Here is a 24,483-nt window from a genome sequence, read left to right on the forward strand (position 1 = left end):
TCCTGCTCCATAGGGGTGTCTCTTATACAGCAGCTCTTCTGCTGTAGTTGCAGCTGGTCTTCACAACCAATTGGCCTGGAGATCAATTCCTCACAGTGATGCCAACAGCAATCAAGGCTCAACTACAACAAGACTGTGCATACATTCCACACAGGGATGCACCTACAGTGCCCAGATCAGGTGACTGGGGAGGCTGAGCCACTGGGCCCTATAGGACACCTACCACACAGGCCACTCTACCAATTCCAAGAGACACAGCAGCTCTATGTAATACATAGAAACAAACACAGGGAAGCATCCAAAATGTGGAGATAAACATGTCACAAATGAAAGAAATGGAAGCAAGAAAACTACTGGATACAGAGTTCAAAGCCATGCTTAGAAGGTTACTCAAGGATCTTAGTGAGAATGTCAAAGACATGAAAAGGACCAGTCAGAAATTAAGCATACACTAACTGAAATAAAGAATAATTAATAGGGATTCAGCAGTAGAGTAGAGGATTCTGAGAATCTAATCAACTATTTGGAATATGAAGAAGCAAAAAACACCCAATCCGAAGAGCAAAAAGAAAAAAGAATCCAAAAATATGAAGATAGTGTAAGGAGCCCCTGGAACAACTTCAAGGGTATCAAATTATGGGGGTGTTAGAAGGAGAAGAGACAGAGCAAGAACTTGAAAACCTATTTGAAGAAATAATGACTGGAAACTTCTCCTACCTGGTGAAAGAAATAGACTTACAAGTCCAGGAAGCGCAGAGTCCAGTCCTAAACAAGAGGAACCCAAAGAGGCCCACACCAAGACACATCATAATTAAAATGCCACAGGCTAAAGACAAAGAGAGAATCTTGAAAAGCAAGAGAAAAGCAGTTAGTTACCTAAAAGAGAGCCCGTATGACTGTCAGCTGATTTCACAACAGAAAGTTTGCAGGCCAGAAGGGAGTGGCAAGAAATATTCAGTGATAAATAGCAAGGACCTACAACCAAGATTACTCTACTCAGCAAAGCTCTCATTTAGAATTGAGGGTAAGATAAAGAGCTTCACAGACAAGAAAAAGCTAAAGGAATCATCACCACCAAACCAGTATTACATGAAATGTTGAAGGGTATTCTTTTTTTTTTTTAAATATATTTTATTGATATTTTATATTTTACAGAGAGGAAGGGAGAGGGATAGAGAGCCAGAAACATCGATGAGAGAGAAACATCGATCAGCTGCCTCCTGCACACCCCCCACTGGGGATGCGTCCGCAACCAAGGTACATGCCCCTGACCGGAATCGAACCCGGGACCCTTTAGTCCGCAGGCCAACGCTCTATCCACTGAGCCAAACCGGTTTCGGCTGAAGGGTATTCTCTAAGAAGAGGAAAAAGGAGGAGGAGGAGGAGAAAGAGGAGGAGAAGGTGGAGGAGGAGGAGGAGAGAGAAGGTGGAGGAGGAGGAGGAGGAGGAGGAGGAGAAAGAAGAGGAGGAGAAGGGATAAAAAATATGAATAATAAAATAGCAATAAATACATATCTATCAATAATTGAATCTAAAAATCAAAATAAACAAACAAGAAATCTAATGAACAAAATAAACTGGTAAATAAAATAGAATCAGAGGCATGGAAGCATGGAACAGACTGAGGAACCTCAGAGGAAATGGGGCAGGGCAAGCGGGAAGAGATTAACCAAAGATTTTACCTATGGACACAAACAATAGGATGGTGAAGGCCTGGGGCAGGGCGAGAACCAGGTGGAGGGGGACAAAGGGGAGAAAAAAAGGGACATCTGTAATACTCGCAACAATAAAGATTTACAAAAAAAAAACAACAAAAAAAACTACTATATTCCAAACTCCTTTCACAGCCCTATCTGGTGGTTGATGGGAAAGTAGGAAGGGAAGGGTAACTGACAATAAAACAAAATGACACATAAATTTAATTTTTTTAACTTAAAATAAAATGACTGAAAAGACATTTCAGTAATCCCATCACTCTGAGAAGCATGTTTTTTTTTCCTGCCAGCCATTTTGCTAGGCTTGTATGTAACAAATAAATAAATAAATTGTAAAAAGGGGGAAAAAAACCATAATGACTGAAATGGGCACAAGGTTGCATCAGAGTGCAATCTTACATGAGAGATTATTTTGGCAAAAGGAGGGAGGAATATTTGCTAATAGAGAAGTGTTAGTAGCTTTGGCATTGGGAGGGGCCTTTTGTGGGAGGGGCCTTCTAATCTTTAAGGTGCTCAGTGTCTGCAGAGCCTGGATTCTATCCTGAGGTAAGGGGGTATATATTATAGGATTTTAAGTTGAGATGTGATCCATTTTAGGAGGATTATCTGGCAGGGATGCCGAGTGTGAGCTGAAGGAAGAAAAGATGACAAGAGATACGTAGTCAGGATTCCTGCATGGATAGGAAAGATGAGATAAGGCCAACAGTGTTAGAGGCTGAAGAGCAAAGCAGGGCCAGAGTGGGGGTGATGTCAGCAGGTTACAAAAGAAAACACCTGCATTTTGCTCTGCCACCTTTGGAGCAAGTTCCTATTTCTAATCCTACTTGTTAGATGAATTGCTCATGTATGCCTAATATAAAACTGTCCATGGAAAATATAACAAGTCATGCATTAATTAATTTGGCATGACAAATCAAAAGAAGGGTTTTCTGTAATTCTCAAGAATCATAGGGGAAAACATAAGAAGAGACATCATAGCCACCACATATGTCTCCATCTCAGTGCCATGAAAAATGGGAAGCATCCCTCCACTGGCCTGGGGCCCTAGCCTTTGGTTTCCAGGCCAAGCCCAGCCTGCTCAATACTTCCTCTGGCCACCTCCAGCCTTATCCTTAGAGACAACACTTTATCCTAGGACCTCAAACTTTTTAAACAGGGGGCCAGTTCACTGTCCCTCAGACCATTGGAGGGCCGGACTATAGTTTAAAAAAAAAAACTATGAACAAATTCTTATGTGCACTGCGGGCCCGGGACGAGTTGGCTGCTAAGCAGGACAGGCAGCGGCACCCGGCGGGCTGGATAAATGTCCTTGGCGGGTCGCATGTGGCCCTCGGGCCGTAGTTTGAGGACGCCTGTTAGGTCATATGGGAAGGGAGTAGATAAGCAGATAATTAAAATGCAGTTTGTAGTTTGAAAGCACTACTCTTTCTTCTCTTCAGTTTCAAACAGCAGTATGTCATAATGCCATAATGCCAACTCCTAGATTTTAGTCAAACAGGTTCTCTCAGTCTCCAACACAGGCCTGTGTATCTCTGCAAGGCCTCCCCACCTGCAGTGTCCCTTTTTCTTGTCTCATTCAAATCTTGTGTTTAAGATCTCAATTTTCACATAGATTTCACAAAGACTGAAATTTGGGTTTCACAACCTGGCAGACCCACTCTGCATGAATAATCAGGTAACTTGCATTATGCTTAGTGTTGTATATATTTCTGTATTGGTCTTTAACTTTGTGAGCATTTACCAGCCTCGGTTACTATCTGGTTTGTTTCTATGCCTCCTTGCAGCCACAAGCTTGCATCTCTGCAACGCCAGGTCCCACCTGTGCAGAGGCCCCTTGTTTGATACCTTCCTGTCCCCAATGACTTCTCTTTTAACAGTTTACACCTGCATACTTGATAGAGGACAAATTCCCATTGTGATGGGAATCCCCTCAAACTTTAGAAAATGATGGTTGGTTTCCCTTAAATTAAACACAAGCATAATCTTGCTAAAAATTGGAGGCAAAAACCCAAAACATTATACATATTAAGATGTATTTTTATTGCCCATAAAATCATAATTTGAGTCCAGTAAATAGCTGTCAGAAATAAACTGACTCAGTTTAAAGCTAACCAATACTATCTCATCATCTACAAATCCGATAGTCTTCCTTACTTAACTTTTCATCAGTTGTCAACTGATCACATTAAACAAAATTACCCCACTCTTATCCAGAGTTCAGGTCTTTTGTTAATGGTATTTGGAACAGGTTTGTACAAAGCAAATCAGCTTCTGAAAAGGCTGAGACAGCCTCCCAATTCTTTCTCCAGGCTAAAGGTTCTTTTATCCCCTTTCTGCATTTACAAGTCTTTGACAGACTTCCCCAGGGGACTGGTTATGTTCTTAAAAATAAAATACATACCAAATTCTCCTTCTTTGGCAGAAAATGAGCTACTTGTTAGATGTGCTGCTGCCAAAAGATTCATTAAAGTTTCTGGAGCTTCGTGCCGCCACTGTTTCCTATTTTGTGGAATGCCACTGATCACCATCACTTGGCCATCTGAAGAGGAGACTGTGTTATTAAAAAGAAAAATGCTTCTTCATTTGAGTTTTTATAAAATCACAGAATGTTGTTAGAAACTTGGAGGCAACCTCATCCCATCACTCATTTTATTAGTAAGAAAACTGAGATACAGAAAAGTTTAGTGACCTTTGTCACATAGATGGTGGGTAGGAGAGTCACTATTTGCTTATTTTAAATTAGAGTTCCCTCTTATTGAATCATTGACTTAGAATGGATTAAATTGTACATTTGCAAGCCTTTTCTTGAAAGTTTGATGAATTCAGTATTTTGTAATAGTATACATATGTCAATTCATACATGTATAATTACTAATTTCAGTGATATACTTACATACTTCAACTTATAACATGGTTATAAATTTTAGCTCTGCCCCAACCCCAAGAACATAGGAAATAAGTAATAAAAATCCTTACCACCTATAAAGGTAACACCTGGATGTTGCTGTAAACCTCTCCTAAGGAAAGACTGTGCTAGAGCTCAAATGTAAATGAGGAATTTAGATTGAAAGTTTCATCACATACTAAACACTCCTAACATTTAAATAACACATTTGTTTACAAAGCAATTTTAAATGTTATCTTTGTACTGTTACCTCTCTAAACCTTGTGGGATAACTATTATTTTAATTCCAATTTTATTGATTAAAAAATAAAACCCTTCAAGAAAGTGTCGTCGAAACCAGTTTGGCTCAGTGGATGGAGCATCGGCCTGCGGACTGAAGGGTCCCGGGTTCGATTCCGGTCAAGGGCATGTACCTTGGTTGCGGGCACATCCCCAGTGGGGAGTGTGCAGGAGGCAGCTGATCGATGTTTCTCTCTCATCGATGTTTCTAGCTTTCTACCCCTCTCCTTTCCTCTCTGTAAAATATCAATAAAATATATTTAAAAAAATAAAAATAAAATATGTCATTTTAAAAAAAAAAAAAAGAAAGTGTAGCAAAGTTATTGGCTAGCATTTGAAGGCAAATCAAGTTGCCTGCCCTTTCGTGTAGTATATTCTCTCTCAGTGTGAGGAAGGAGGAATTCTGGATCGTGCCTCACTGACTTTCTCATGGCGACGATAGTTAATGTCTAGGATAATTAGCAAGCAAGTTTCTCTAGAGCTAGTGGAGAAACCAAACAGTATCTTTGGAAGGCATTTGATACCAAATCTATAGCGATTGTACTGAAAGTGACAACTATAAGGTCATGGTGAGCGCTAGCTGCATTTGGGGCCTTGATCCCTTCTTGCTGGAGATTTATGCCAACTGATCTAAATTCACCCTCAGGCCTGGTGGAGCAGGTGGAGGTGACATCAGCCGCTGCCATCATCTCCAGCAGAGTCTGAGGAGCTCCACCATCCCACTGTCTCCTGTTTTCTGCAGCAGCAGCATCCTGAATGAACAACTCTAGGCATAAAAAATAACTCATTAATTTAAAAGCAGCCAAAGTGTGACTGATTTCAACAAACACTTCTTAGGAAACCTGGAGGCAGTCTATCAGCTGGTACATTAAAAAACATCGTCCTTCTAATATAGACAGCTATGGACTAAATGTTTGTGCCGCCCCCCAAAATTTGTAGTTGAATCCTGATGCTCAATGTGATGGTATTAGCAGGTGCAGCCTTGGGGAGGTGTTTAGGTCACGAGAGTGGAGCCCTCATGAACAGAACTAGTGGCCTTATAAAAGAGACCCGAGAGCTCCCTCATCCTTTATGATAAGTGTGGACACAGCAAAAAGATGGAATTGGGCTCTCACCAATCACCAAATCTACCAGTACCATGATCTTAGACTCCCAGCCTCCAGAACTGTGACATAAATGTTGTTTATAAGTCACCCAGTTCATTTTGTTATAGCAGCCTGGTCTGACTAAGATGTAGATCATATTTCTGAGATAAAAATTATAAACAGGCTTAAAATTGTTTCACTTTTATTAATAACATTTGATTGACTAGCCAATATATCTAAATGTTAAAGAAATATTAGTGACACAAATGGACAAATTCCTTGAGGCATTTATAAGAACTTTTACTTTAGTTAGTTTCTATGGAAATGCATTCTGTTCAATTATCTCAATTTTTAAAATAACTTGTATAACCTTTTCCTTATTTTTCCCATATTTCATTCTAGAAATTAAAAAAATCAAATAAGTAGAAAATAATAAAAATTACCCATAATGACACTGTCCAGAGACTATTAAAAGTTCAAAAATTTTCCCTAGCATATAATTCTTGTTTTGTTTTGAAACAAAAAATGGGCCACATACCACACACCCTTTTATAACTAGCTTTTCTTAATTAGCAACATACCATATCCAGATTGTTAAATATTCTTCTATACAATCATTTTAAAACAAACATAGTATTCTCTCACATGTGATCATTTAATTTTTTTGTCTGGGTTTTTAGGTTGCTACAGATTTTTCACTATTATAAATAATACTACAATGAACTCATTTGTAGCTGATTTTTTTTGTGGACATTTATGATTATTTGCCCTAGATAAACCATTGAAAGTAATAATTCCAGGATCTAGTATTTTTTGCTCTACAAAAGTTTTTCATTGTTAAAGTTGAATCTATAACTAACTTATTCTGTGATTTTTTTCCTATATATTTTGAATTGCAAGTTCTACCCTATCCAAATAAAATACCTGTCTTTTTCTGTATTTCATTTTCTAGTATATAACTTCTATTTTTTTATATATAAACTCTTTGATTTTTTAAAATTTGTTTGGTTGTATTGTTATATAGGTTCTGATTTCACAATTTTCCCCAAGTTGTCAAACAATTGGCCCAGCAGCATTTATTTGAATAATCTTTTCTTTTCCCATTGACTTATTATGTGACTTCTAGCATTCACTATATTATGATACATATTAGGGTTTGTTTCTAATCTATCTTTTCTTTTTACTATTTTATCTGTTCTGGTGCTAGTATAATATTGTTTCAATGACTATAATTTACATATCTTGCTACTTGGAAGGGTACGTGACGCTTCACTGGTCTTCTTTTCTAATTTTCTTGGCTAGTTAAAAATCTGTAAGATTCTCCATTCTGTCAAGATCTCCTCACACCACACACACCAAAAAAATCCTAATGTGATTTTGATTGAAATTGCCAAAAATCCATATATTTGAAAAGAATGCTTCCAATAAATAACTGTTATTTCTCTCCATTTATTCAAGTGGTGTTTTAATACCTCAAGTTAGGCAAAAGTTTAATTTAAATGTCTTATTTAAAAAAAAAAAGGCCATTTTCAGTGTAATAAAATTAATAAGGGGCATGAGCACATAATCCACAACAGAAATATAGATGGTCAATAAGCACATGGAAAAATTGTTCATCCTGATAATAAGTTCAGGAGTGCAATTTACTTTCTTTTTTTAATTAAAAAAAGGGGCAGCAATGTCTTTTGAGACATACAATCCACTCTCTTCTCTTCCCAGCAAACTAATGCAAAGAGTAACCTGGGAATACACCCTTTCACTGTACTGCTTTTACTGAGGCACCAAGGGCTCCTAATGGCCAAATCCCATGCTGTTAATTAAACTGCTTCACTTGGCCTTTCTCTTCCAGTTAATGCTGCCAACCCCTTTACCTCCTTCTAGACCTTTCTGTCCTTCTTTGGCTTTACTCTCCTGATTCTCTCAAAACTTGTCTAAATATTACTAGGGTTTGTCGTAAGCTCAATTTCCTTCTCACTCTAGTTCCTTTGCTTAGGTATTTCCAACCACCACCAAGGCTGAAATAGTGTACAGTATAGGCTTAAGAAGCCCTAATTAGGCCCAGGGTTTAGGTCTTACACAGCTAGTGTCTTCTAAACATCTCCAACTGATGCTCTTAAAGACATAAACCTTAATAAGTTCCAAATTGAGATCATTACATTATCTCTACTGACCTCACTGTACATGATACATAGGCATAATGTGTATCATGTACAGTGCTTTATTGCACTTGGCAGATATTGTGGCATTTTTTTACAAATTAAAGGTTTGTGCAATCCTGAGTCCAGCAAGTCTAATGGCACCATTTTCCCAACAGCATTTGCTCACTACATGTCTAAGTGCCACATTTTGGTAATTTGCATAATATTTTCATTATTATTTGTTATGATGATCTGTAATCATAATTTTTAAAATGTAAGTATAGTTGGCATACAAAATTATATTAGTTTCATGTGTACAATATAGTGATTTGACATTTATATACCTTAAAATGTGGCCACCATACTAAGTCTAGTAATCATCCGACATTGTGCAAGCATATCACAATATTATTGACTTGTATTCAGTGACCTTTGATGTTACCATTGTAGTTGCTTTGGAGTGCCACAAATTGCACCCAGAAAAAGAAGTGAACTTAATTAATTAATGTAGTATGTGTTCTGACTACTCCACCTGACTGGCCATTCCCCATCTCTCTTCTTCTCCTCAGGTCTCCCTATTCTCTAAGGCACAACAATATTGAAATTAGGCCAATTAACAACCCTACAATAACCTCCAAGTGTTAAGGTGAAAGAGTGAATTGCACGTCTCACTTTAAATGAACACTAGAAATTATTAAGCTTAGTGAGGAAGACATGTCAAAAGCCAAGATAGGCCAAAAAGCAGGCCTCTTAGACCAAACAACTAGCCAAGTTATGAATGCAAAAGCTAAGTTCTTGAAAGAAATTAAAAGTTCTACTCAGAGATAGGAATGATAGGAAACAGCCTATGGCTGATCTGGAGAAAGTTGTAGTGGTCTAGATTGAGATCACACTAGCCACAACATTCCCTTAAGCCAACGTCTAATCCAGAGCAAGGCCCTAATGCTCTTCAATTCTATGCAGGCTGAGAGAGGTGAGGAAGCTGCAGAAGAAAAGTCTGAAACTAGCAGAGGTTGGTTAATCAGGTTTAAGGAAAGAGACCATCTCCATAATATAAAAGTGCAAAGTGAATCAAATGCTGATGTAGAGGCTACAGCAAGTTATCCAGAAGTTCTAGCCAAAGTAATTAATGAAGGTGGCTACTTCAAACAAAAGATTTTCAATGTAGACTGAAAACAGCAAGAACAAAACAGCATGTGAAACTGAACTTTTGAACCTGATGCAGTTCCTGGAACTGGCTGCGCATCACTGAACTCTCTATTAAAAAGTAAACTTTTTACCTAGCAATAGACATAAGCAATTGATCATGTATGGCATAGTCTAAGCCTGCTTGCTAGCACCAATCACAGCTCTTTCAAAACAATTTAGGTAATCCCCTTAAAAAGTATTTTGTGCCTCTTTTCTTTGGCTCATGACACCTCTGTGACTTTGAGGTCTCCTTCATCTTTGAGATTCCCTACCACCTAGCACAGTCTGTGGAATTGAATAAAGATTTTTCCAGATAGATATAAGGAAAAGTGTATTACTCTAGGGAGCGGAAGTTGAGCCAAGCCAGAGTATATAAATGCTCACACCGTCATGTATGGATCCCATCATCAGTGGAAAGAAAGGGGGTGCTGGGGTAGGAAAAGTGGGTCACCACAGGATCAGACCACTCAGTGTCAAATGATACTATGTGGAATGGACTCTATAGTATAGGTATTATCAAACAAAACAAAAACATTTGAGTAGAGTAATAATATAACTAGCAATCACTTGGAGAACAGAAGGGAAATACTAGAGAAAAGGAGACACATAGCCAATTCGGCAAGGGGAAGAGAAAGGGAAAATATAATAGCATGTATTAAGAACCTAGCATATGCCAGGTACTTTATATACCAAACTAGAGGCCCGGTGCATGAAATTCGTGCACGGGGTTGTGTGTCCCTCAGCCCAGCCTGCACCCTCTCCAATCTGGGACCCCTTGAGGGATGTCCGACTGCCCTTTTAGGCCCGATCCCGGTGGGATCCCAGATTGGAGAGGGTGCAGGCTGGGCTGAGGGACACACACCCCCGTACACGAATTTCAATTTAGGCCCTTTGGGATCGGGCCTAAAAGGGCAGTCGGACATCCCTCTCACAATCCAGGACTGCTGGCTCCCAACTGCTTGCCTGCCTGCCTTCCTGATTGCCCCTAACCGCTTCTGCCTGCCAGCCTGATCACCCCCTAACCACTCCCCTCCCAGCCTGATTGATGCCTAACTGCTCCCCTGCCAGCCTGTTTTCCCCTAACTGCCCTCCCCTGCAGGCCCGGTCACCCCCAATTTCCCTCCTCTGCTGGCCTAGTCACCCCTAACTGCCCTCCCCTGCAGGCCTTGTCCCCCCCAACTGCCCTCCCTTGCAGGCCTGGTCCCTCCCAACTGCCCTCCCTTGCTGGCCATCTTGTGGTGGCCATCTTGTGTCCACATGGGGGCAGGATCTTTGACCATATGGGGCAGCCATCTTGTGTGTTGGAGTGATGGTCAATCTGCATATTACTCTTTTATTAGATAGGATAGAGGCCTGGTGCACAGGTGGGGGCCAGCTGGTTTGCCCTGAAGGGTGTCCCGGATCAGGGTGGGGGGTTCCCTTGGGGTGTGGGGCAGCCTGGGCGAGGGGTCTGTGGTGGTTTGCAGGCCGGCCACGCCCCCTGGCGACCCAAGCGGAGGCCCTGGTATCTGGGGTTTATTTATCTTCTACAATTGAAACTTTGTAGCCTGGAACGGAGCCAAGCCTTCTGCTTGCTCTCTGGCGGCAGCCATTTCTGTTAGGATTTATGTATCTTCTATAATTGAAACTTTGTAGCCTTAAGCGGAGGCCTGGGCCGGCCAGGGTGTGTGGAAAGCTTGGCTTCCTCCATCACCGGGGACAACCCTAGCCTCCTGCTCTTTCCAGCTCCGTGGCTGCCGCCATTTCTATTTGGGTTTATGTATCTTCTATCATTGAAACTTTGTAGCCTTGAGTGGAGGCCTAGGCTGGCAAGGGCAGGCGGAAAGCTTGGCTTCCTCCATTGCCGGGGAAACCCAAGCCTCCCTCCTGCTCTCTGTGGCCGTAGCCATCTTGGTTGGGTTTATTTGCATATTTGCTCCTGATTGGATGGTGGGCGTGTCTTGTGGGTGTAGCAGAGTGGTGGTTAATTTGCATATTACTCTTTTATTAGATAGGATTTCTCACAATAAGCCTACGTGGCAGGTACTATCACCCCTGGTCCTAGGAGGAGACCGAAATGCAGAGGGTTTAAGGAACTTGTAAAAGGACACACAATCAGAAAGTGGCAGTGCCAGCTGGGATTCAAACTCCTGCTTGTCTCCAAAACCCACACATTTTCTATCACACACACTGCTCAGAGATGACAGGGCCCTAAACCAGCTGCAGAGTGGATGAAGGAAGAGGAACTCACCACAGACATTTCAGAGTAGAAACCACCCAGAGTAGCAGGAACTGTCAGCCTGGGGGCAGCGTTACCCAGAGTAAAGGATCATGAGAAGGAAATGTGCACATGTTTGACTGCACACATGCTGAGCTTGAGACGCTAGTGGGACTTGTCCAGGGAGCTTTCCAGCAGACAATGCAAAAAATGGATGCATGTGGAGCTGCTGACTGGGAGATCTGAAGTTGGAGGAGTGGGTGAAACTGCCCAAAGAGACAGTATGGATGGTGCAAGAGAGGAGGGCTAAGTCTCAGGGAGCTTGGACCCCGAGGGGTAGGCAGGGGCAGCAGAGCCAGGTCTCTGCCCAGCTCAGGGAGAGCAAGGGGACAGGTGACAGTGCAGGGAAGAGTTTGAAATGGATTGATAACAAAACAGTTCCTTCTCATCTACCACTTTTAAGGTACACGTACCTGCTTTTGAGCAGAGTTTTTCAAATGCTTCATCTGTATAATCCTCATGGTCCTTTATACATTTATTTTCCTTAAGCTTCATGCCATCCTCAAAGGTCAAAGTTTCATTTAGTATGTCTATGGCCTAAAGCAATTCCATAGTGTTTCAAGAGAAATAAGCCATATTTAGAAAAAAAAGTTTGTGTTCCCAGCAATAACTTTTATCAAGATAATATAGCAAATATTTAATATATCTATATTGAACGAATAAGTCAGTAAAGTTTTAAAAGTGGAACTATGTTGGAACAAGATAGAAACAAGAGTGTTTTAATTTCTTTTCCTTGTTAATAGTGACAAGCATTGATCATATGGCAACTTACTTTTATCCAGACTTCCTGTCTTCTATAATATTCTACTATACTTCATTTTACAGCATTCTCAAGGTTATCTGCTCCACGCCCTGTTTTAAGTATACAACATTCCTAATTGGGTCCCTAAAACTCTTCCTAATACATACTCCATAATCAAAACAAAAATGATCACTGTTGTTTTTTTAAAAATATATTTTATTGATTTTTTACAGAGAGGAAGGGAGAGGGATAGAGAGTTAGAAACATAGATGGGAGAGAAATATTGATCAGCTGCCTCCTGCACACACCCTACTGGGTATGTGCCCACAACCAAGGTACATGCCCTTGACTGGAATCGAACCTGGGACCCTTGAGTCTGCAGGCCGACGCTCTAGCCACTGAGCAAAACCGGTTAGGGCGATCACTGTGTTTCAAGCATATTAAAACATAGAATAATAAAGGATGAACACTCTGGTAGATAAAACTTTTTTGATTCTATTCTTTTATTCTAGAAGGTCAGCGTTAGTGCCTCACTTCACAGAAGCACTATGGGTGTATCACTCCTCAGGTTCCAACCCAGAAACAGTCCCATATCTGCTCCCCTCTGATACTCACAGCTCTGGGACACTTAGAGACTTAATAGTTAAATAGGGGTGAGTGCTAATTATTACCACTCTAATGAAGTCTTATGTAGCAAAATGCTAGTACAAATCTGAAAGACAGGTGGAGCCCAGAGGGCTTTTAGGGCAGTGAAAATACTTGGCATGATATTACAATGGTGGGTACATGTAATTATCTATTTGTCCAAACACATAGCATGTACAATCCCAAGAGTGAACCCCAGTGTCACTGTAGATTAATCAATTGTAACACATCTTCCACTCCTGTGGGGGATGTTGATGATAGGGGAGGCTGTGCATTTGTGGAGGCAGCGATATGTGGGAAATCTCTGTCTGTACCTTCCACTCAACTTTGCCATGACTGCTCTACAACATGAAAGTCTATTAAAAAAAATACTGGTCCTTCACCACACACACACACACACACACACACACACACACACACACACACACATAAATCAGAAAGAAACTATAACATTAAAAATGTTACAATGAGAGCCCAAATGCATGACTGAGCTTTACCCAAAGACCAGTGTAAAGACCTGAAATAAATGTGTATGGTTTCAGGGTACCTGCTCAATTTTTTAGGCAAGTATATTAGTTGTTGACTATGTATTATGTCTTCTATTATTAATTATGTTATTAAAAGTAAATGTTATAGGAAAATAAATACTTTATAAAAGAAAAATGTATTAAGTTGAAATGGTCCGTTTAAGGGAATAACCTCAAGTACAAAACGAATGAGAAGATGAAGTATTTTGGAACACTTATTTGAACACCAGAGATCCTTCTAGGAAGATTTAAGAAAATTCTCCTTCCCCCTATGAAAAAATGTCATTAAACATACTACTAAGATACTCATTTTCTCATGCCTACTAATGGAAATATGTACTTAATGACATACCTCTTCCTCTTCAAGAATATTTTCATCAGAAATACATTTGTCTAAATTAATTTCAAACTTTACTCCTCTCTAGAAGAAAGTAAGAAAAAAATCTTAGTTTAATAATCCAATAAAAACCTTCAAATTATAACTCTCTATTTGACATTATAGATACTTAAAACCAATAGTCTAACATTACAAAACAAAGCAATTCTGTAAACTAGTAGGAGGAGAATCCTGGAGGCAACCCAGATTGTGCCCCTAGCCAGCTTCTTAATATGAAACCAAAGACAAAATGTTTATTACCTTAGCTTTATATTTTTGTTCTGGAATTTTACTTTCCTTTATGTTCGGAAGTCTAATTTTTTTCAAGTCTCTTTCAGTACCCTGAAAGTTTAGAGAAAAATTAACATATAGCATTTAATATTGATCAATTATATTTTCACTAGAGGCCCAGTGCACGAAATTCGTACACTGGTAGGTTCCCTAGCAGTTGCCGGCTGCCGGCCGGGGCCTCCATCCCTTCCCCTGGCTACCTGCTAGCACCAGGGCCTCCCTCCATTCCCCCAGCTGCCGCCAGTGCTGCTGGCTGGGGCCTCCCTCCCTTCCCCCGGCTGGCCCACCCCCTTGGTCGAACTCCCAGGAGAACTCCAGTCAAGGGGACAATTTGCATGCTACACTTTTATTATATAGGATACCATCCTAAATCACAGCATGGTATGTTTACATGATTTAATTTCTGGATTGAATCCAATGATTGATTTGAAAATAAAAACATGCCTTTACTAATAATTCACTAAAACTTGGGGGAGTGACCATTAACTCAAAATATTAATACACTTAACACTGACATTGCAATGCATACAATTCCATCATACAACAATGCTTATCACTCTAGTCCAGTCCAACACAACCTAATTTAATTAAAAAATGTAATTTTGACTACAGGATCCTTTCCTGAAGAGTTTTATGATCTTAATAAGGAAAACAAGAAAGGTACACAGCTCATTACAGTATAAAGGAAGGAGAGGGATATACACCTTGACAAGAATTTCAAAGATAGCCCTAACCGGTTTGGCTCAGTGGATAGAGCATTGGCCTGTGGACTGAAAGGTCCCAGGTTCGATTCCAGTAAAGGGCATGTACCTTGGTTGTGGGCACATCCCAGTAGGAGGTGTGCATGAGGCAGCTGATCGATGTTTCTCTCTCATCTATGTTTCTAACTCTCTATCCCTCTCCCTTCCTCTCTGTAAAAAATCAATAAAATATTTTTTTTAAAAAAAATTTTCAAAGATAGTTGAGAGGTGAACTTTAAAATATTGAGCTTTCCCAAGGTTCAGCCCTAGGCCCTCTGCTCCTTTCTTCCTCAGAACAAGAGGGTCTAAGTAATTCCTATGGATTTAAGAGCTACCTTTATGCAATGATTCTTAAACGTGTATCTTCAGGCTTGATCTTTCCTCCCCTCTGAGCTTCAGACTAACATCTCAACTGCCTACTTAGCATCATCTTCACTTGAAGATTCATTCCACAAATCATACTGAGCACCCACTATGGCCAGACACTATCCAATGGGCTAGTGCAGTGAATGTGACTGAAAGTTCCCTGCTGACATAGAACTTATTGGAGTAAGATAGGTAATAAGTGAATTAACAAAGTAACAGCATAATTTCAGAAAGTGTTAAGTGCCCTAAAGCAGCGGTCGCCAACCAGTGATCCATGAGGTCCGAAAGGTTGGCGACCACTGCCCTAAAGGAAATAAAATAGAGTAATGGCATAGAGTAGGGGTGAGAGCAATGCAGGAAAAGACTACTAGTATTTGCTTTAAGCCTTAGAATGAAGTAGGACCTTGGCATATGAAGGTCTGGGAAAAGCATATTCCATCAGAGGGAGCAAGAGGGCAAAGGCCCTGAAGCAGGTATGCATTCTGAGATCTTCTCTAATCAACATGTTCAATTTAACATGTCCGATGGGAACTATATGTTTTTATATTTTTAATTGATAGAGAGAGAGAGAGAGAAAGAGAGAGAGAGAGAATCTGAGAGGGAGACATGGATCAGCTGCCTCCTGCACACTCCCCACTGGAGATCGAGCTCACAACCCAGGCATGTGGCCTGACTGGAAATCAAACCAGCAACCTTTCAGTGCATGGAATGACACCCAACCAACTGAGTCATACTGGGGCCAGGGCCAAAGGGATCTCTTCATTGTCCCCCACCACAAGATCACTCCCTACTCTCTTCCCCATTTTCAGAAGTGGTTCTATCCCTTTCAAGCCAGAAATTTATGATTCTCCTTGGTGTCTCCGTGTGTATTTTTAATGCTCTCTTATCTCCACTATTGCACAGCATGTCTCCATCATCTCTCCCTTAGAATCGACTACTGCTTCATCTGTATTACCAGTCATTGTATGTACTTCACTAAAGCATGTGGCAGGTTGAATCATTATTAGTTCTTTGCCCTGCTACCTTGGGAAGGGGGTTTTTCTGCCTTGAAGTATTATGAACTCCAAAACAGGACTGTGACTTTGTATTTTACTTATATTTGTGAAGGTGGTTGTCTGATTTGATTGTGTAGTCTGGTTGTCTCAATTGTACACGTATCATATTGCTTTATTTTCCTTAAAATACAACTATCTTAGACTCCTAAGCCCCATTTACCTAATTGGGTGCAAATTTAACCTCAGTCTACTCTAGATCTCTCTGGCATCAAGTGAAGGTCCCAGGGTCTTTCACAAAAAAAAACATTCAAGGAGGCCTTCAGCCTTCACTCAACCTGCCCTAACTCACCTGCCCTAACTCAAGCCCAGAGGCATCTTGAAGAAAAAAGGTAAAAGACCTCCCAGAAGAAGAAGAAGAAGAAAAAAACCTCTCAAGAGCCATTTGACAATTCAGCTCTGACCAGTTCTCTACTCTCTCCAAAAATGTAAAGTTGAAACAGAAGTTAACCATCAGATTTCCTGACCAATGTGTCTAAGACCCTGACTTCAATACCATCCAGAAAACTGAACTTTCATGCATTCACAAGAGCAGTTCTGAAACTTGGCTGCACACTCAATCACCCAGTCAACTTCTGAAAACAGGATCTTTCTCCACATGATTATACTACACCATAAGGGGTAAGGATCACCAGGCTAGGGAAAACTCCCTGGGAAGCATATAGATGTCTAATAATAACCATCACCTGCACAGGTGCTTCTTCCTCAGCTGTCTCTTGGTGGATGGACAGGTTACTCTTCTTCACCAGATAGGTTTTATGACTTATTGTTGAGTCTTCCTTTAACACAAATTACACACAGTCAACAAGATTGATTCTGTGTCAGTTTTGAAGGCCATTTAATGAACCTTGACCAGGGTTTAAATGGGATCTAGTGAGGAAATGCTGTCCACGTGCTGTCCCAGGGACGAACAATGGCAGTGGCTGGATAGAGCTCTGTTTATGGCTCCTTTTCCCTATGGCTGCCTTGGTCTTCCCCAATTCCCCAAGTACTTATTTCATGGTCTCTCTAGAAATGTCCACTCTCCATCTTTCCTTGATTCAGGTTTCCTATCACAGACCTACTTTAAAAATAAGGCTGACAATGATATAAGGCTTCCCGCTATCAACCAAGCCTCTGCTCTGAAGAAAACCACCTCCAACCTGCCCCTCCCAGCACATCTAGTCTTCCATCTGAACCTTTGCATGGTCTTTCAGAATGCCTCCTCCTTAGCTCTGCCTCTCCGAACTCTACTCCTTCTCTCAGACCCAATCTAGGCTCCACCTCTCTTCTTCCATGAAAACCCTCAGGCTGCTCATCCTTCCTCCTATGCACTTACAGAGCTTAACTATATTCAGTCTTATTCAAAAACTGCCTTATACATGTGTGTCTTATCTTTCCAACTATTTATGAGTAGAAGAGCATATGCTAGAAAGAGCAGAGGTTTTAGAATCAGGTATTTATTTAGTTTGCCTTGTGTGGATGAGGTACTTAACTTTTCCGTGTAGGGAGTAAATGAGATAAAGCATGTGAAGCTCTAGTACATACAACTGAATTGTACCATATGCTCATTTCATCAGTATTAATTCATCTAAGGCACTCAGGGGTGGGGGAGATGGGGAGAGAAAGATCAATTTCAGCAGCAGTGTGATGGTTTCCTCAATGAGTATGCAGCCCAAGTACCAGTAAGATGGGAGCCCAGCTGTGTCTTGTCCAGTCTCAGTGCCCACAGGCCTCTCATAGGAGAAGCATTCCTGAGCACGGAGGGTGTTTCTAGTATTTAAATATCATGTATTTTTTATATAACATGGTCTCCAAACACAGGCCAGCTATTTCATCAGGAGTTCTACTGAAAAAGCAGTGACCTAAAAGATGGAAGAATGAGCTTCCAATGTAATTCCTTTAAGGGATTTTCAAGAATCATCTCAACCACACAGAATTCAGTAAATGCTGGTCTTTTTTCCCATCCTATGGGCATGAACTTACTTAATGCATCTAATCCAGTTCTGGTGTAGTGTGGCTGCCCAGTCAATAATTATTGACTAATTCATGAGAGAAACAATTAACAAGCATTTTTCATAATCACCCTTCCTGAGAATGTCAGATGCCCTCATCATCTGTGTAGCCTGAAGTAAACCACAACAAAGCAACGCTTCAATAAGATCTGACAATTTTCCTATTTAAAAATTTGCATGATAAAAAGTTATCTTTTCTATGAAACCATTACTTTTAACACCTGCTCAATTTAGTTAGCTCTAAATCAATAATACGATGTTTCTTTTAGGAGAATGAACTTATTTACCTCTCGTTCACTCCCCATCTTCTTTCTAATTTCTTTCATGTCATTGTGGTACTGTTGACGTATTTCCTCTAACTGCTTCCAATATTCCTAGAAAGCAATCCCAATCCACAAATTGTAAATGTCTGTGAACAACTTAAGAAAATAATCTCTATACAGCCTACAGTTTTAAAATGTGGGATATATAATCAGAATGAGAAAACCTGTTGCTCCTAAAGATGATAACCACCTTATATTCTGGCTGTGGTACTTCACTCCCTGTGACACATAATCTCAATTACTTTATATATCCTACTTTTATATATAATCCTGTTACGGGTAGAATTTTCTCCCCCAGAAAAGATATGTTGGAGTCCTAATGCCCCATACCTCAGAATGTGACCTTATTTGGTAGAGCATTATTGCAGACATAATGAACTAAGCTAAGATGTGGTCACACTGGAGTAGAGTGGGCCCCTAATCCAGTATGACTGCTGTCCTTTTAAGAAGATGGCCATATGAAGACACACACAGGGGAAACACCATGTGACAGTGGCAGAGAATAAAAGATATGCAGCTGTAAGCCAAGGATTGCCAAAGATTGCTGACAAACCACCAGAATCTAGGAAGAGGCAAAGAGGGGTTCCCCTAGAGCTTCCTGAGGCAGCTTGGACCTGCCAACACCTTGATTTTGGACTTCTAGCCTCCAGAACTATGAGGCAATGAATTTCTGTTGTATTAAACCATCCAGTTTGCTGTGCTTTAAGGCAGATCTAGGTAACTAATACAAATTTCAAAACTGTTAATGATGACAGTTACTTTATCAATCCAAAGTAAAAAGCCTTTATGAACTTAGCCATGTTGCATTCTCAGAGAAGGTGAACGGTATCTCTCCGTATCTCCTAAAACCACCAGCCTGGTGCTTCACACAAGGCTGTCCAGCAAGTATTTGTGCAACAGGCTCTCTCAGGCATGTACCATAGACAGTACAAAAGACAATGATATAAGTACAAGGGTGGCCCTGGAATCAGACTGTTTTAACCTGTTCCTTCATTTTGTTTCTCCTGAACGGCAACTCCTGGAATCTAGGCTCTTCTCCATTACTTCTTAGCTCTTGTCTCTTGTGATTTGGCTCAGCAGAAGATGGACGAAGACCCTATTATTTGAATGAAATAATTTATAAAACACACTTGCATTAGGAAACATATTCTTATCTGATCTTGACCTTGACCTTTTTCTTTAAACAATTAAACTCATATTTGAGAGTTTTTTAGAGTGAGCAGCAAAATTTCTTAAGTACAAAACATTAAAAAATTAAATAAAATTAATAAAACCATTTGTGTTTACCCAAGGCAATGAATATTTTATGCTACCATATGAGATACCTGGATTCATTTTCTGAACTGGAAAATTATAATTGTTAAATTAAAATTCAGTAAAAGTTTAGCAACACCTAGAGCATGAGATTAGGGGAATATAACTGGATCTTTGAGAAGTTCAAAATAAGAATGATACAAATAGAATGCATATCCAACCTTCCTCAACCCCAAAATTTTAACACTATACTTAACGATAAAGGTTAACTTTCAATTCAAGTAAAAAATAATAGTCACTTTTTAAAAATGTGTAGAATTCTAATAAAATAGAATCAAAGAATTGCAACACAGAAGAGGAGTTTGAAGCTCATCTACTCCACAACTATCATTTATAGAACAGGAAATTGAGGCTCAGAGAGGTTGCATGGCCTGCCTAAGATCACACTGCAAGTGATAGAGCCAGGGAAGAAACCAGGATTCCCAGACCCCGATTCAAGCCTATTCCCATTATTCTTCTTTAAGCTATTAAAAACCAAGCAAGGTGGAGGGTAGTCTTGAACTTTTATATGGAATGAACTTTGACTTAAGGATTCATTAATATTTATGAACAGAGACACTATTAGGAAATTCCTGATTTGCCTCTTATATTTGGTATTTTACTCACCAATTGCTTTTCTACTTTCAGCTTATATTGCTGAGCTTCAAATTTCCTCTGAAGGTATTCAGCAGGCCTTAGAAAATAAAAATGTTCAGCTTGAGTGGAAATTTTAACTAGTCTTAGTCACCGATTTGACAAGTGAATTTTTAGCTTAATAATGAGATTCACAATTCACTTGTGACTTGAAGTTCTGAGTTCAAGAGGTAGCTCAAAGTTTCAGAATGTATACATTGGAAAAGAAGATATTTGGAATAAAAAAGAAAGGGAGATAAAGAGAATCATAACAATTGGGGATATAGGAGAGAATAAAACAAAACTATTCTGACCCAGAAGGACTGGAATCCATTCTTCTACAGTTCATAATATGTTGGGCAGAAGGGGCGGGGGAGGAGGGAAACACACCCATATCAGGATCTTCTCATGCTCTGTGCAGACCTCTAATCTACAGCCTTGTCACCCCTGATTTGACTGATGGTTGCTGATATGTTTCCCAACACTACACTCTGAGCTCCTTGAGAACAGGATAGTGTCCCATCACTTCACCTCTACTCCTCATGCTGGCATACAAATCCTTAATGAATAAAAAGTGAGCCTTTACTGTCTCTCACAATGTTTAAGGTATTTTTCCAACACAATTCTGATCAAACCATTTTTAAACTTATACCTACCTATGTTCTCTATATATTTATCTCTTTGTTTGCAAAATTTCCTGCTAAGAATTTTTGTAATTACTGATGCTAAATAAAAACTACCACATTTCAGATCACAGTATAAACTACATGATAAAGTTCTTCGGAACACCAGTAAATTCTAGGGCTCCAAAACCAGAACTATCATTTCAGAAATAACTCCTTTGGGAACATCATGATGAGCAGTCCCTAGTTTATGAAGAGTCAAGATAATAAGTCAGTCATTTAGAAACAGGATGAAATGACAGGCTTATTAAGGTCTCTGGGCCTTGGTTCCTCATATATAAAATGGGCACGATACTATTTCAGAGGAATTGATATGAGGATGAGAGTAGGTTAGGTCTGTACAGGTGTCTGGCCAGTGTCTGACACTTATAATGCTGAAATCAAATGAGGTTAATGTGTAGCTTAATGTCTCTCAGGAACCTAAGTGGTGGGCATAACAATATCTCCATGAGAAAAACTCTTCAGTCACCCAGGGGCTTTCCAAAATACATTCTCTATATTTCTCTGTCTCTCCTCCCTTCTCCTTCTCCTTCTTTCTCTTTTTCCTCCTCCTCCTCCTCCTCCTCCCCCTCCTCCTCCTCCTCCCCCTCCCCCTCCTCCTCCCCCTCCTCCTCCTCCTCCTCCTCCTTCTTCTTCTTCTCTCTCTGTCTCTCTCTCTCTCTGTCTCTCTCTCTCTCTGTCTCTCTCTCTCTCTCTCTCTCTCTCTCTCTCTCTCTCTCTCTCTCTCTCTCTCCCTCTCTCTCTTTCTCACACACACACACACACACACACACACACACACACACACTCCAACCCTACACAGATTCCTCTTTCTCCAGACAAGTATATCAACACTTGATTCCCATGGAGTCAGAACTCAGAGAGTAAGAAAGCTGGAAGTGAGAGCCTGGAATAACAATTAGTAGAGGCCGAAACCGGTTTGGCTCAGTGGATAGAGCGTCTGCCTGCGGACTGAAGGGACCCAGGTTCGATTACGGTCAAGGGCATGTACCTTGGTTGCAGGCACATCCCCAGTGGGAGGTGTGCAGGAGGCAGCTGATCGATGTTTCTCTCTCATCAATGTTTCTATCTCTCTATCCCTCTCCCTTCCTCTCTGTAAGATATCAATAAAATATATATATATATAAAAAAAACAATTAGTAGAGGGTTACTAGTCAACTCATCAGAGGGGCATCCTGGGTTACTGTAGGATGGGGCATATTATGGGCAGCAGTATTCAGGAAAGAGAAGGACCTTTCTACTATGTTATGTGAAAGTTGGGAGATAAAACTATCCTATCTAATAAAAGAGTAATATGCAAATTGACCATCACTCCAACACATAAGATGGCTGCCCCCATGTGAACACAAGATGGCCAGCAGGGGAGGGCAGTTGGGATAAACCAGGCCTGCAAGGGAGGGCAGTTGGGGGCAATCGGGCCACAGGGGAGGGCAGTTGAGAGGGACCAGGCCTGCAAGGGAGGGCAGTTGGGGGCAATCAAGCCTGCAGGGGAGGGCAGTTAGGGGTGAACAGGCCGGCAGAGGAGGGAAGTTGGGGGCGACCAGGCCTGCAGGGAAGGGCAGTTGGGGGGGACCCAGGTCTGCAGCAGAGAGCAGTTGGGGGGAACCAGGCCTGCAGGGGAGAGCAGTTGGGGGGGACCAGGCCTGCAGGGGAGGGCAGTTAGGGGCAATCAGGCTGGCAGGGGAGCAGTTAGGCATCAATCAGGCTGGCAGGGGAGTGGTTAGGGGGTGATCAGGCTGGCAGGCAGAAGCGGTTAGGGGCAATCAGGAAGGTAGGCAGGCAAGCAGTTGGGAGCCAGCAGTCCTGGATTGTGAGGGGGATGTCCAGCTGCCTGTTTAGGTACGATCCTACCGGGATCGGGCCTAAACGGGCAGCCGGACATCCCTCGAGGGGTCCCAGATTGGAGAGGGTGCAGGCTGGGCTGAGGGATATCCCCCTCCCCATGTACAAATTTCGTGCACCGGGCCTCTAGTCTATAATAAAATAATTGATAGTTTCACAGATCTAGGCAAAGGATATAAGACATTTGCCCTGTGGCTGAAAAAGGACAAGGGATATTGTGGCAGCACATATGTAAAATACTTATTAGTTGAGTCCTATATAAATATTATAATTTGAACTAGTGGAACACACAACTTTTGATAATCATGGAGGTCATTGAAAATGTGTTATTAAGGCCGAAACCGGTTTGGTTCAGTGGATAGAGCATCAGCCTGTGGAATGAAGGGTCCCGGGTTCGATTCTGGTCAAGGGCATGTACCTTGGTTGCGGGCACATCCCCAGTAGGAGGTGTGCAGGAGGCAGCTGATCGATGTTTCTCTCTCATTGATGTTTCTAACTCTCTATCCCTCTCCCTTCCTCTCTGTAAAAAATCAATAAAATATATTTAAAAAAAAAAAGAAAATGTGTTATTAAGATGTATAAAATTATAACAGCATCCAATATCTTTTAAAATTAAACATGTACTTTTCCCATAGCTAATCTTTTCATTAATTATCTGATAGGCCTACCATCACATAGTCTTGTATTTTTCATTATTCATCCAATATTTCAACAATAAATAATGACCACAGTTACCAAAAGTTAGCAATTTCTCACCCCTGAAAGAAAAAAATGTGATGGTAAGACCATTTTTTAAAAAATAACTTAGGTCTTCAGGACTGTGGATGGGTGTCAATTATTCTGAACATAGGAACACTGAAATTGGTGTGCAATAAAGAATAGAAAATATTGTAGATATGCAAAAATTTGTTATGGAACAAATTCTGAAAGTCTGCCATAACAGCAGTTTAATTGTATTATTTTCTTTCTAATACATCCATATTCTGAAAAAAATCCCAAAAATATAAATGCTGAATGAAATATATCTTAATTTCTAATTTGTCTCAAATGATAATCTAATTATAAGTCAATTATTAATGATGAACATTAATAACATCTTTGGAATATGATACATATACAACTATCTTCATGAGTTCCAGGCAGTGAAATTTACTAAAAGAAGAAAAAATATTAAAAATTGAAGAGTATAAATCTGTGCCCATAGTTAAATGGCCGCATGAGTAAGAAGATAAGCTACATCAGACTTGGATGAAAAAGGGTTAAGGAATTATTGCAGTAGTCACTTTATAAATGTCTAAGCATTATGTTGTACACCTGAAATTAATATAATATTGTATGTCAACTGTAATTAAAAAAAATTTGAATAAAAACAAAAAAAAATGAATAAAAACAGTCAAGGGAACTGAGAA

The 24,483-nt window shown here is 40.4% G+C and overlaps 1 protein-coding gene across 1 annotated transcript in view; it reads right to left on the bottom strand.

Annotated features, from left to right (window-relative positions):
* Positions 1 to 24,483, bottom strand: part of NEK5 (NIMA related kinase 5) — a 91,135-nt gene that overhangs the window by 24,760 nt on the left and 41,892 nt on the right. Inside the window, exons 12-20 of the mRNA XM_080659580.1 lie at positions 20,544 to 20,610; positions 19,606 to 19,719; positions 18,588 to 18,674; positions 16,993 to 17,085; positions 14,119 to 14,199; positions 13,834 to 13,902; positions 11,981 to 12,104; positions 5,540 to 5,665; positions 4,117 to 4,266 (exon numbers count right to left, since the gene is read on the bottom strand). Of these exons, the coding sequence (XP_080515706.1) occupies positions 4,117 to 4,266; positions 5,540 to 5,665; positions 11,981 to 12,104; positions 13,834 to 13,902; positions 14,119 to 14,199; positions 16,993 to 17,085; positions 18,588 to 18,674; positions 19,606 to 19,719; positions 20,544 to 20,610 (911 nt within the window). The remainder of the gene's footprint in view (positions 1 to 4,116; positions 4,267 to 5,539; positions 5,666 to 11,980; positions 12,105 to 13,833; positions 13,903 to 14,118; positions 14,200 to 16,992; positions 17,086 to 18,587; positions 18,675 to 19,605; positions 19,720 to 20,543; positions 20,611 to 24,483) is intronic.

Source organism: Plecotus auritus (assembly GCF_963455305.1).
Source record: "Plecotus auritus genome assembly, chromosome: 3".
In the NCBI taxonomy this organism is placed as follows: Eukaryota; Metazoa; Chordata; class Mammalia; order Chiroptera; family Vespertilionidae; genus Plecotus; species Plecotus auritus.